Below are 12,886 nucleotides of genomic sequence, written 5' to 3'. Positions count from 1 at the left end.
AAGAAAGCATGGCGTCGAAACAAGTTAACGCAAACATAACTTTACTAGAAAATATCGAAACAAGGGGTTCATTTTGCAATCTTTGACTAACATCATGTTATTACTGATTTTTTCTGTAATATGAAGCAAGTAATCCATCATGTACAATAGCCCCTAGCAGTACAGTATTGGAATTGGAGGACGTCAGTCTCGAATGCATAATTACTGTGGCAACAGGAGCCCCTGGTGATCTTGTTTGGTACAAACGTAGAAGCAATGGTGAAACAGAAATGTACGGAGAACCGGTTCCAAGTAATTCGTGGATAACCAACTTTAACAGAGAAGATAATGGAGCAATTGTGAATTGCCAATTAGAACACGACACAATACCGTCCTGGAAATGGTCATTTATTTCATGTGAAAATGACATTGTCATGGATGTACAATGTGAGTGAATATGGCAAAATTTGGTCATTATACAACTAGATTTTGACAAATCTCGCAACTGATGTGCAGTAGTAATATATGTGTGGTGAAATGTGTGTGTGTGTTATTTTTATGCTATATTTAAACAATGTGTATTGTGTATGAAACACTTTGGTAGATGACATTTAATATAGTATATTGTTATTCTTATATAGACGGATTAAAAAAAATAATGACATATTTACTGTATATAATAAGTTATTAATGATAATGCTTATTCTTGTTGATGTGGGTGATTAATTGTCATAAGTAATTCTCAACTGGTGAATATTGAGTATGATCCCTTAATCATGTATATTGATATGTTATGATTTGCGTGCATGTTGTTTTTTTTAAATTAAGATATATTATAAATAAGTCCTTACGTTCAATTGCGTGTTAAGTTTATTAAGCCTCGATTTTGCCTAACTGGTGACACGTGAAGAACTGCAGGACCCCCCCCCCCCTCACCCCTTGTTGAGTTGTTGAGTAAATAAATACATGAATACAAGAAATATATGAAAATAAGAAGACTTATGTTCATACCCTCGATCGGAAACGGTTTGAAAATGTAGTGTTCTCTGATCTGTCATACCTAATTACATCATGTAAGGATGTGAATTTGACTATATTGGAAGTGAAAAATTCTTGTGTGGAATATTAATTGATGAACATTTCATCTCATGTCATTTCAGTTGAACATAACATAATTGTATCAAGTGACACTAATGGATATGCCATTGAAGATACACAATTCATTGCGGAGTGTGGAATAAGAGAATATGGGAATCCATCAAATGTAGATGAAACGTATTGGATATATCAAGATGAAATCATCCTGCAGAACGAAGATGTGCTACAAATAAATGACGTCAGTAGGACACAAGCTGGAAATTATACATGTGTTAAAACGAACACATTCTATAATGGAGAAGAAGGACGTGGTTTAGCATCGATTGTGGTTGAAGTAGAATGTACGATTGACTTACATGGCACTCATTCAAAATATTCTTTTAGATCTAATATTGTAATACTAGCAATGTATTTGTTCTTGTAATTCATTTTACGCAGACGTATTCAATGAACCGCATTCCACTATTTAGCGATCTTAAAATATTAGTGTCAGAATGTGTCTCTAGCTGTTTAGCTTGTTTTAGATCACTAGACATCCGGGTCATTGTGTACCAATTTGAATAATAGCCTAATTAAAAAAAGCCAGGTTATTGTACTCCTTCTTGGATAAACATTATCTTCATGTAGCTGATGTTATTTAAAAAATTCGTTTAAAGCAGAGTCTGATGTCCGCTGATGATTTCAGTCTTTGTTCATAGAGACCACATATACAATAATTTTGAAGAAAAAACATGAAAGTTGCGTTTTTTTGCTAAAATATGATAACACCATGTATCTCGATTAATCAAGTTCATTTTAAGTGACAGCGGGACCTAAGTAATATCCACTCTTACTTATTTTTGATTTCATTTGTAATGTTGTATTTATTTATTTATTTATTTATTTATTTATTTATTTATTTATTTATTTATTTATTTATTTATTTGTTCGTTCGTTCGTTCGTTCGTTCGTTCGTTCGTTTGTTTGTTTGTTTGTTTGTTTGTTTGTTTGTTTGTTTATTTAAATTTATTCCAGATCTATCAACAGTTATGTTGAGAACAAGTACGACAGAGAGGGGTACTGTTGAAGGAGAAGCTGTTGTCATAGACTGTGTATGTTTCAGTGGGAATCCAGTGCCCTACAAATTAGAACTGTTTTTCATTGATGGATCTGGAAAAAGACGTCTAAACACCACAGACTCGATGACATTCACATACGAAATAGAGGATTTAGATCGATCAGACAACGGTACATATCAATGTTCAGCAACAACGCGGTTCTTTGATAATAGTGAGAATTCGTCGACTGACGAGGCAGTGATAATAGTGTATTGTAAGTACAAAATTTATCTTGTTTCTCGTTGATTCTGCTTATAACAAGTAACTTCTGTGTACTTTTTCGTTTGGCTTGGTCTGACTTTTCTTGTCAATTCCACCCCTTTCCATCTTCTTGTATATTCACAGGTGAACACACCGTTTCCTTCTGTTATTCTGTGAACACACCGTTTCCTTCTGTTATACACATATTGCACGGCCAAAATTCAAAGTATAATAAAAAAATTCAATTTAGATGACCTTTCATCAATATATTCGTAACAATATTTTCGTAACAATTATGCAACACATAGTAATAATTTTATCAAAATGTTTTGTTGTTGTCAGATTCTCCAACCGTCTATCTGAATGAGTCAGGTGTGGTGAGAATATGTCTTGGACAATCGTTTTCTATTGACTGTATGGCTGATGCATACCCCATTGCTAACATCACGTGGTACGATAATAACAACGCCACCATAACAGGTGATGAGGCTAACCGTCATATTGATACTACTTTGGTTTCTGACTCAAATGCCAAAGTATCGAGTCGAATAACTTTATTCAATGCTCAGTCAGAAGATTTGGGAATGTATACATGTGTTGCCAGCAATGGAATTCTGGAGGGCGATAGTGAGACAATTGAACTGGAAGTAATACCGGAAGTGACGTGTAAGTAGACAGTTATAATATTACATTACTATCTGAATTCATGTTCTCTTAAAGGGTTATTGACGTCACAGAAACTATCAACATTGCTGTATAGAAAGTGGTTCACCAATTAATTTTATAATTATTTTCTGAAATTTACGGCTTAGACTTCATACATTCCTTTTTTTTTTGGTGAACAAATCGGGAAAAGCTAGTTGAAACAAATGATGTATGTGCCCATTTTTCATCACTTTCATTACGTATTTCAGTCACTGTTTTCCTGCCCCCCCCCCTTTCTATATTCATCAGATAGTTATGTTTAAATATCACATATCATTACACACACTTAGGTTACCCCTGTACTTGTACCTGTTATATTGGTCTTACAATATTTCTGACGGTAATCATAACACTGGCAATCGTCGCTGCTGTCGAAACTGGCATCTACTTCTGGTGGAAGAGAAATTACATTAAAGAAACGGTAAACATTTAACCTTAAATACAATATATCGCGTGGTTCTGTTTTATGGTTCATATTAACTTTTAGGCAATGAGATTCTTGAACTACAGCAGATGCAACAATATAAATATAATTAACCTTATAATGACAAGCAATTGCTTGACATGCAACACTTTCAAATTGTTATGACGATAGTAAACTCTAATATAAATCTCTATATATTTTTTTCATGAAAGGATGACCGTGAATATAGCAGTCATGAAAACAAAGGAATGGATAACATCAAACAGGTACCGTAATTCAGAACAATATAAATAAAGTAAAAATCATCTCCTGATGTAAAAACTAAAATAAAGTAGGACGATGCGTACCTATAGTTTGTATGTAGAATACATTATTTTCCAAACATACGTATTGATACGATACGATACGATACGATACGATACGATACGATACGATACGGAACTGACACATACATATTTCTTTCCATAAAATAAAATTGCATGATTAGCGTACTCAAAGAACCTTTTCGTACAGGTTGATGATCATGACTACATGGCATTACAACCATTTCAACGTGGGAATGACATATATACAGGACTTGGAAATCTACAATACGAGATATCAAGGGAGTTTGTTTGTCTACGAGATACAATAGGGGAAGGTGCCTTTGGTAAAGTTGTCAAGGGTGAAGCCTGGAATATTGCTGGTAGGGATGGAATGACAGTCGTGGCTGTCAAGATGTTGAAAGGTATAGTTATCGTATATGGCTATATAGTATATGAGACTGTCTTCGAATAACTAATATTACACTATAATCAAGCATTTGGGTGTTTGGAACAGAGATCTGGAGAAAAGTTAGCATTTGACTGTGTTAGATCTATACCCGACTTCATTCTAAAACAGTCGTGTTATATATGAGGTTTAGGCATCCACTGTGTGCTGTTTTATTACAATTTTTTTTTCATAAAATCTTACAATTTTAAGCACATTTTACTTGAATGTGGTGTTTGGAATTCACGTTCACTTCCTGTCTAAAGAGTAAGAATAGATATAGAGAGCCAGACAGACCAAGACACACACACATACATACATACATACATACATACATACATACATACATACAATAGCAAAGACATACTTACAGATGTGCATGTGGGGCAGGTATATAGATGTGGATACAATCTTAACAGTTATGTAAATCAAAATACAAAACAATGAATACGACACCAGAATTAAAGAGAGTTTGAATTTACGATGGACAGAGATCGAGAAGCAACTGTCAAAGTTTCAGACCTACATAGCCAGAAGACATAGCATGTGATACAATATCGATCAGAAAGTAAAGTAGAAGGTACCCATATTAAACAAGTATTGTTGATTTTTGAAATTCGTTTTAAATTGATATTTTTTTTTTAATTTCCCTACAATTACATGACAGACAAAGCTATTGCGGTTGACAAGCAAGATCTTATCAAAGAAATCGATCTGATGAAGTCTATTGGTTCTCATCCAAATGCTGTATCCTTACTTGGATGTTGTGCACAAGAACCAGGCAAGTCACTAAAATTTGCGTTGATTAATTTACCGAAAAATGTAGGTTGCCTTGAACTGAAAAGTTCGCGCGGGTTATCGTTGCTTTTGGATGTACCATGTTGGACGGAACACTCACTCTAAACAAATACTTGACATGAGTATCAAAACTTGCGAGCTTTGTGTTTTTATCTACTTATCTTTAATATAATTATATATCAGGACCTATTTATGTCATACTGGAGTACATGTGTAAAGGTAATTTACAGAGCTATCTGAGAGAGAATAGACCCACCCATGGATCCACCTATGCCAATCTACATCAACGAAGTAGAACTCTGACCGAACGTGACCTTCTGACATTTGCGTATGACGTTGCCATGGGGATGGAGTTTCTGTCAACAAAACAGGTTCGTGTTTTCTGTATGTGATAAATGGTTTTGCAGAAAGAAAATTATCACATGCAATACTAATAATATAAATACAGATGTTATGCCACGGTATCCTAATAAATAAGTTTATAAAGTTTCCAAAACAGAAGTGATTATGTTTAATTGCAGAACTGTTCAAGTAATAGATAAATATCTCTATATTTGCTTTAGTGTGTACATCGTGATCTGGCTGCTCGTAATGTTCTTATCAACGAACACAATGTGTGTAAGGTGGGAGACTTTGGACTAGCACGAGATGTCGTCGACAAACACCAGTATGAACGAAAAACACAGGTATGACAACTGTACGAAGGTTACTTAAATACGCATGCTTGCATGTGGTTAATTAGGCAGAGGTCGTCACACTATCCAGTATACGTGTACATGTATATGTTGACATTTAGTATTGTTTGTCTGTACACTGATTAATGAGGACATGATGGTGGAATAATAATAATTAATATCACGTTTGAATTAAAAAAATGGAGTTCACTTTAAATATTTGAAATTGATTAGGATTAGATACAGCAATATATATTTGGGTAGTTTTCTTCATATTATAAAAAGTGTATGGGACTCGAAAAATCCAATATTTCACTGAACACAATTTAACGGGACTTGTCTGGGGAGAGTAAAATAGAAGTATTGTTAAATAACTATATAATTCTGATGTTAGTATAACAACACTGTATTGTTATGTTAAACTAAATTGATCATAATATGTCATGGGTTTTCAATTATTAGGTTTTGTGTTTACATACATTTGAACAGTCACCTTTGCCCACTTCTTCGACATATACATTAATGTAATCAATTTTAGGGGAGATTACCAATTCGATGGATGGCTATAGAATCTTTATTAGATGATATATTTACAATTGAAAGTGACGTCTGGTCCTTTGGTGTCTTGTTGTGGGAAATCACCTCTATGGGTAAATAAACCTATTTTATCACCTATATGTCAATTATTTTCTGTCATGGTGTTTATTGTATTAACTTTGTATATATTGGATATTACTATGTTGTGAGGATTATGGTATTGGTAATGATGTATGATGCATGATGGTGGTGGTGGTGGTGATAGTCGTAGTAGTATTCTTAGTAGTATTGGTAGTGATGGTGGTGGTGGTGACGATGGTGATGATGATGATGATGATGATGATGATGATGATGATGATGATGATGATGATGATGATGATGGTGATGATGGATGTGATTTATGATGAGGAGCAGCAAGTGTAGGAGGGGGGAGGATAATATTATGTTTCCTATAACTGTATTGAAATATCGTGAAATGCCGACATTGTGTTTCTTCTTTTTGGCAAGGTCACCGACCATACCCAGGTATGTCAGGTCAGGAAGTAATAGAGTCTCTAAAGGAAGGATATAGAATGCCTAAACCACCACAGTGTAAAGATGAACTGTAAGTTTCAAGACAATATGACTTTGTGTTTAATAATCTCGTTATTATACGTCCAAGTCAAGCAAAATGTAACACTTATTTATTGAACATCAAGAAACGTGCACGGTGATAATATTGCAGTTATTTAATCTAGTCTCACTGTAAATCTGGTTTTACTGATAGGTATATGATTATGACACGTTGTTGGCAAGAAGACCCAAACAACAGACCAACGTTTACAGAGTTATCAACACATATAAATAAGCTGATGAATGATGAAAAGGTAAGGTCAGATAACAAACAAATAGTGTCCACTCTATAATTTATTAAATAATTTAGCAACAGCCTTTTCACATGCCTCAGAAAGTTAACTAGAATGTCTGTTGAGGTCGTTGGTCACGCTGGAATCCGTATTGAGGCAAAACAGATAGCAACCTAAAACTCAACACAAGGATTTGACTGTCTGTAATCTAATGAAATGTTGTGACTTTTTGCTTTGTATTATCAGCCTCAATTCCCAATATGTACCACTAGGGCGAAGCCCCAATTAAACTGTTGACAGCGCATTTTGCACTCACAAGCGACCTCTGACCGTTTATAAAAGACAGCAGATTTGGCAAAGGGCATAGCAGCTATACACCATTATCATTAGTGTGTGTGGCTTATGCATTGAATTGTTTTTCGTAAAATCTGGCTTGTATCCATGTTGGTTGTGTATCGTTTCCTTCTGTATACCTAGAGTTTGAATAGTGGATGTGTAATTTATCACGTTTACAGGTATACATCAACATAGAGGCAGTCTGTGAAGTTGAGGGCGCTATTTATGCAGGAGAACGATGTTAACTCATAATGAACCCTGGATATAATCACCGAAGTGCACAGCCCATGTGTTATTCGGATATATCGCCATTTTACATTTCTTTGCAATTTTGTTTACTTTGATTGTTAAAAGAACCTATAAACTATTTTACATTAAAAATGTTGAATACTTTATTGCATTTCTTTAAAATAAGACATTGTAGACAAGTTACATAATTGGAGTTAATAGAGCTGACATCACTGAGGAGATAACCTTGTGAATTCTGTGAAAAAAAATTGAAAATTTGTACAGGACAATTCCCTTCTTTTTAAGTGCAAGCTCTTTGTACTATGCTGTATGTGACCCGATGACGTAATATATCACGTTATTCAATAAAGTTACAGTCATATGATATTCTAAATGATTGCCTTTACATTGACACTGAGGTTTGAATTAAAATATATGATGTACGACAACGTACATTGATTGTTTGTCGACCATGATGACCCACAAAGATGTCCTGCATCCTTATAAACATATCAACATTCGGTCAGTCATTATCATCAACCCAATTAATCTGCATAATGCGACATTCATATATGTTGGTAAGGTAGCTTATCTGGTGACCAAAGTTACCACGCGTAATGACTGGGATGAGGATCTTATATTTGTTTTTGAAAATCGTATTTGTAATGAGAGAAGCCCTTTGTTTTTGTACAAATAATGCTAATATGGATTAGTTTATGGTATAAGCCATTGCTAAATATCACTAAATTAAACATGGCAATTGTTACTAAAAGGGAACTGTGTCTTCGATTATGAATTTCTTAATTAATCCTTTGGATTTTCTTCCGCTTAAGTGGCGAGGCTAGGATTTTTATCACTACAACATATAGAACTAGTTAAAACTTAGCTTGATTTACAGTTACATGATAGATTTATGATGTCTACAGAGTCTCCAACACATCTGACATCTTCTAGCTGTAAATGACTAAATGTTTGTCAATAAGAATTTGATTAATAAACTGCTAGAATAATTGTGTTTATCCAGAAAATACGACAGACGATACATTTGATGAAAATTGGCCAATTTATTTGTCAATGGGAAACGAAGAAACCATGGTAAATGTGGTAGAGGTCACCATGTGTACAAGTACACGTGGAATGATGAATCGTCTATAAACAGGAATAAATGTGTTTAGACTAACACTTGAGATAATACCTCAGTTTTGATTGTTGTACACTGTACTATTAAACACGGCACGGCTTATTTGTTTTTCTTTATTATCAATATGTTTATATATAAATGTGTCTCATCCCTCAGAATATATTTCATATGTTATTGTTGCTCTTCATTTTACCTGCAGTTCTTTCTATTTGCGCCTATTTTAACACGTTCATGCCAGATCTGATCTTGTCGCCATCAGTCATCATTTACAATCGCCATGTTAAATCATTTTATGTATATGGTTTACACATTTTATTTATAAATAACATAAACTGTATTCGTATACAAAAGCAATTTGCCCCTCAGACAAAAATGTCATACATTTATCAAAACTTAGGATCAGCCAGTATTGTAGTAAAACATTAAACTGCATATGAGGCGAAGTATGGAGTATGATTCGAACATAGACTTTATTAAAGCCCAAAGCTAGGAGAAACAGGGGCTCCCAGCTCCGCAGTCAAAACTCAGTGTCATATCAGAACCCAAACACAGTAATTACAAGTTCATGACACATTCTGAATCACTGGTTTTATGGTTATCTGAGAATACGGTTTTTTGAAGAGATGTGCAATGTTTAAATGTGACATTTAAAAGTGTCAGGCATAACATTTACTTAATACAACATGTATGTAAAAATATTTTCATAGAAAATGACTAACTAAATTGTAGCATGGCGATCAAACATATTTCATTTAGTCTAATAGTGGATACCGTTTACCAGTACTGCTCACAACAAGTCGAAATTAGTGGATCCGATTAAACCATTCAGACACAATTAACATACGACTTTCTGACTCAACTACATATTAGAATTTCTTTCTGGTTTTACTTCTAAATATCACGATGCACTATGTAACTATGCGAATCTGTCAGCAGTCACAATCACACCGAGCTTCGATATAGTAACTAGTGGTTATTATGAAATATTTGCAAGAAAAATTATTTCTTCGTGTAAAATAATTCCAGACAGCACAGAAATGTGTTGATAATTAATCGGATCCCATGTATTCCATTGATGTACTCTTTTCTTTTCTGCTGCAAATGCTGCTGTTGTTTTGTGTGTTGTTTTCAATGTTCAGACTCAAACAGAATCTGTACTTCACAGTTCGGTTGTTCTGACCGTTTCCTCACTCGCTTTGGCATTTCATTTGCCATTTTGTTTTTACCTTGAAAAGCTATCTTTGCGTGGTAGAAAATAAAAAGACCATCGATCAAACAGAAAGAATTCTCATCCAAAAGCTTGTCCAGTATCTCAAACTCAGCTCCCTCAATGTTCATTTCATAACGAGAAGGTCGTCAGGTCGGACGTGTTCATTCAGCCACAAACTCAAGTCTACACTGTCAACTTGTATAGGTTCATTTTTGATCACATCTTTCTTTGTATCAGAGAGAGAGGTACCCCAAAAGCCTTTACTGTCACTTGTCCGATCTGGATAAATTGTGATGCCGTCTGCATTAATCCATGCAGCCGTTTCTGTGTAGATTTTGAGGTTACTGTGCTCTTTTTCAAGTGCCTTCAGTTTCGTCGTATGTATGGGATCGGCTTCAAAAGCGAACACTGTCCAATTACTCGCCTTGCGTTTGTAGAAGTTCTGTGGTAGAACCACAAATTTGTTATTGGAATTGGTAATATATTTACCTGCATAAAATGACCGCACAGTGTCACCTCTGTTAGCTCCCACGTCAACGTAGATAGACGTTGGTTTTCTTTTCGTTATGGTTACAACTTTTGTCATTTTTTGTTGGAAACTAAAATATACCAAGAAAGCCACACCGCACATAATGAATAGTATTACATAAAGACGAATGGTTTTGAAATAACGCATTTTCGATGTGGTAATTGGGACAGGCTCAGTATACAAATGTTATAACGGTCAATGAATACTACATGTGTATATTGCAGATGAGGTTAAGATCGTGACAGGTTACAGAAGTCTAAAGCATGTCAACACAATGATACATGTTGATTAAATGTTATATGAATTAGTACCTTGTGTATGCTACACAATTAACTTTAGAAGACATGCATATGGATATATAAGGGACAGACTGGCACAGGGTCAAATATGCCTACTTATATTGGAACGAGAAACACACAGTTCATCAAAACGGGTTCGTTGGTGACGATATATATTAGTGATAAAATGCAACCAGATTATGTGTATGTCACTTTTATAATATACTCTATAAAACAAATTCCAGTTTGCGATTTTTCCACGTGGGTGTTTGTCAGAGGTGTAATGGGTCAACCACGAGTAGAAATCAAAGTTTAGGTTGAAAAAGTAGATTTTAAGAACATAAATGTACTATGATATAAACCAGTGTTGCCACCTGAACTACCACCTATGCAAATATTTGGTCATCACGTGATCACTCACTTCTATTTGGCCCATATATCTTGGTAAAATGTTGAGACAATAATTTACACCTTTTATACTATGCACCGGAGAGAGAGAGAGAGAGAGAGAGAGAGAGAGAGAGAGAGAGAGAGAGAGAGAGAGAGAGAGAGAGAGAGAGAGAGAGAGAGAGAGAGAGAGAGAGAGAGAGAGAGGGGGGGGAGGGAGAGAGAGATTGTACAATGATATGAAACAGAGGCACTCAAATCAATCTGTATGAATTTGTTTTAAATGTATACATTTTTACTATACATTTAAAAGAATCATACAGATTGATTCGAGTGCCTGTGATATAAAATATTAAAATTGAATACATAAGCTTATGTTGCAATCAACTGACAATTACACAATATAGGTGTGAGAACCAGTTTTAGAGAGAGAGAGAGAGAGAGAGAGAGAGAGAGAGAGAGAGAGAGAGAGAGAGAGAGAGAGAGAGAGAGAGAGAGAGAGAGAGAGAGAGAGAGAGAGAGAGAGAGAGAGAGAGAGAGAGAGGGGGGGTTATACGTAGATGCAAAGAGATGTGATATTGCAATGTGATATTAGTTGAGATCTTTACAAGTATTCACAGTGGATGAATACCCAATCACTACATAACGTATTATTCACTTAACGTGTAAACTAATGGTATAATTAAAGGGTATTTAGTATGTCCTTTACAAACCATTTATTTTAGTGTGTTTGTATATGAACCATTCCCTTATCAAAATGAAAGTGCAAGTATTAAGGTATTATTATAATTCAGAGTGACATTTTCGACAATTGCAACTGACCGCTAGGTGGCGGTATTGACCTGATCAGCCGATTATAGCTGTACGTCGTTCGATGTATGTTGATCTTGGTTATGCAACATCTATGTTGATAGCCGCGCTGATTTTTCTCTGGAAATCATGAGGGAATGTATCAATAATGGAAACAGCCCCAGTTGATGTACTTATTGTAGCTATGAGAGCGTTCAGTTAGAGGCAGTGCTACAGTTTTGTCCAAAACTATATTTGCAATATTCCTCAGTCATGATTTACTATTGACTTTCCAATACGCCAATATACATAAAACTACCTAATATCGCAAACAGATTGCTCTTGTATTTCGGCAAATTATGTAGGTTTAATGCAAAATGTACTGCAGCTGTTAGGATATTGAAGATAATGGACAAATGAATACATTTATATTACTTATAGGCAATTTACAACGTTGGTGGCGCTGGTATGTTTGAAAACAGTGTTCGCTATTAATGATGTAAGGTGATTTAAGGTATACAATCATACATATACACAGATACACACCTACCGATGACGTTTGTGGCAAAATTAACGTCATTAAAATACAAGCTAACATCCACTAGGACAAACTTTCATTCTCTGAGTGACAGAAATTATGTTGTACTTGCTAATAATGTGTGTACGGCATTTTATAATATTCAATTCCAAATATTATTCATGTCAGTGATATTGGAAGAAATGTATGCGATTTGCTCCACGCCAAACTTAATCAGAATATCAGATTAATTATATAATAGTAGAACAGGAATGACAATGATCGTGATATTTAAGAAAGTAGAACTTGAAGAAATTTTGCAGAAATGTGCATGTAGCTACGTTTATGTGTATATACATGTAT

The 12,886-nt window shown here is 34.7% G+C and overlaps 1 protein-coding gene across 1 annotated transcript; it reads right to left on the bottom strand.

The window, feature by feature from the left end:
• Window positions 1–10,147: 10,147 nt before the first annotated feature.
• LOC144439989 (uncharacterized) lies at window positions 10,148–10,609 on the bottom strand. Its single transcript, XM_078129218.1, has one exon. It carries the CDS (start codon window positions 10,607–10,609, stop codon window positions 10,148–10,150), a length of 462 nt encoding a protein of 153 aa, XP_077985344.1.
• Between the last annotated feature and the right edge of the window lie 2,277 nt (window positions 10,610–12,886).

This window comes from Glandiceps talaboti, chromosome 9, assembly GCF_964340395.1.
Source record: "Glandiceps talaboti chromosome 9, keGlaTala1.1, whole genome shotgun sequence".
NCBI classification, from domain to species: Eukaryota; Metazoa; Hemichordata; class Enteropneusta; family Spengelidae; genus Glandiceps; species Glandiceps talaboti.
This window is presented reverse-complemented; position numbering and strand designations above follow the sequence as displayed.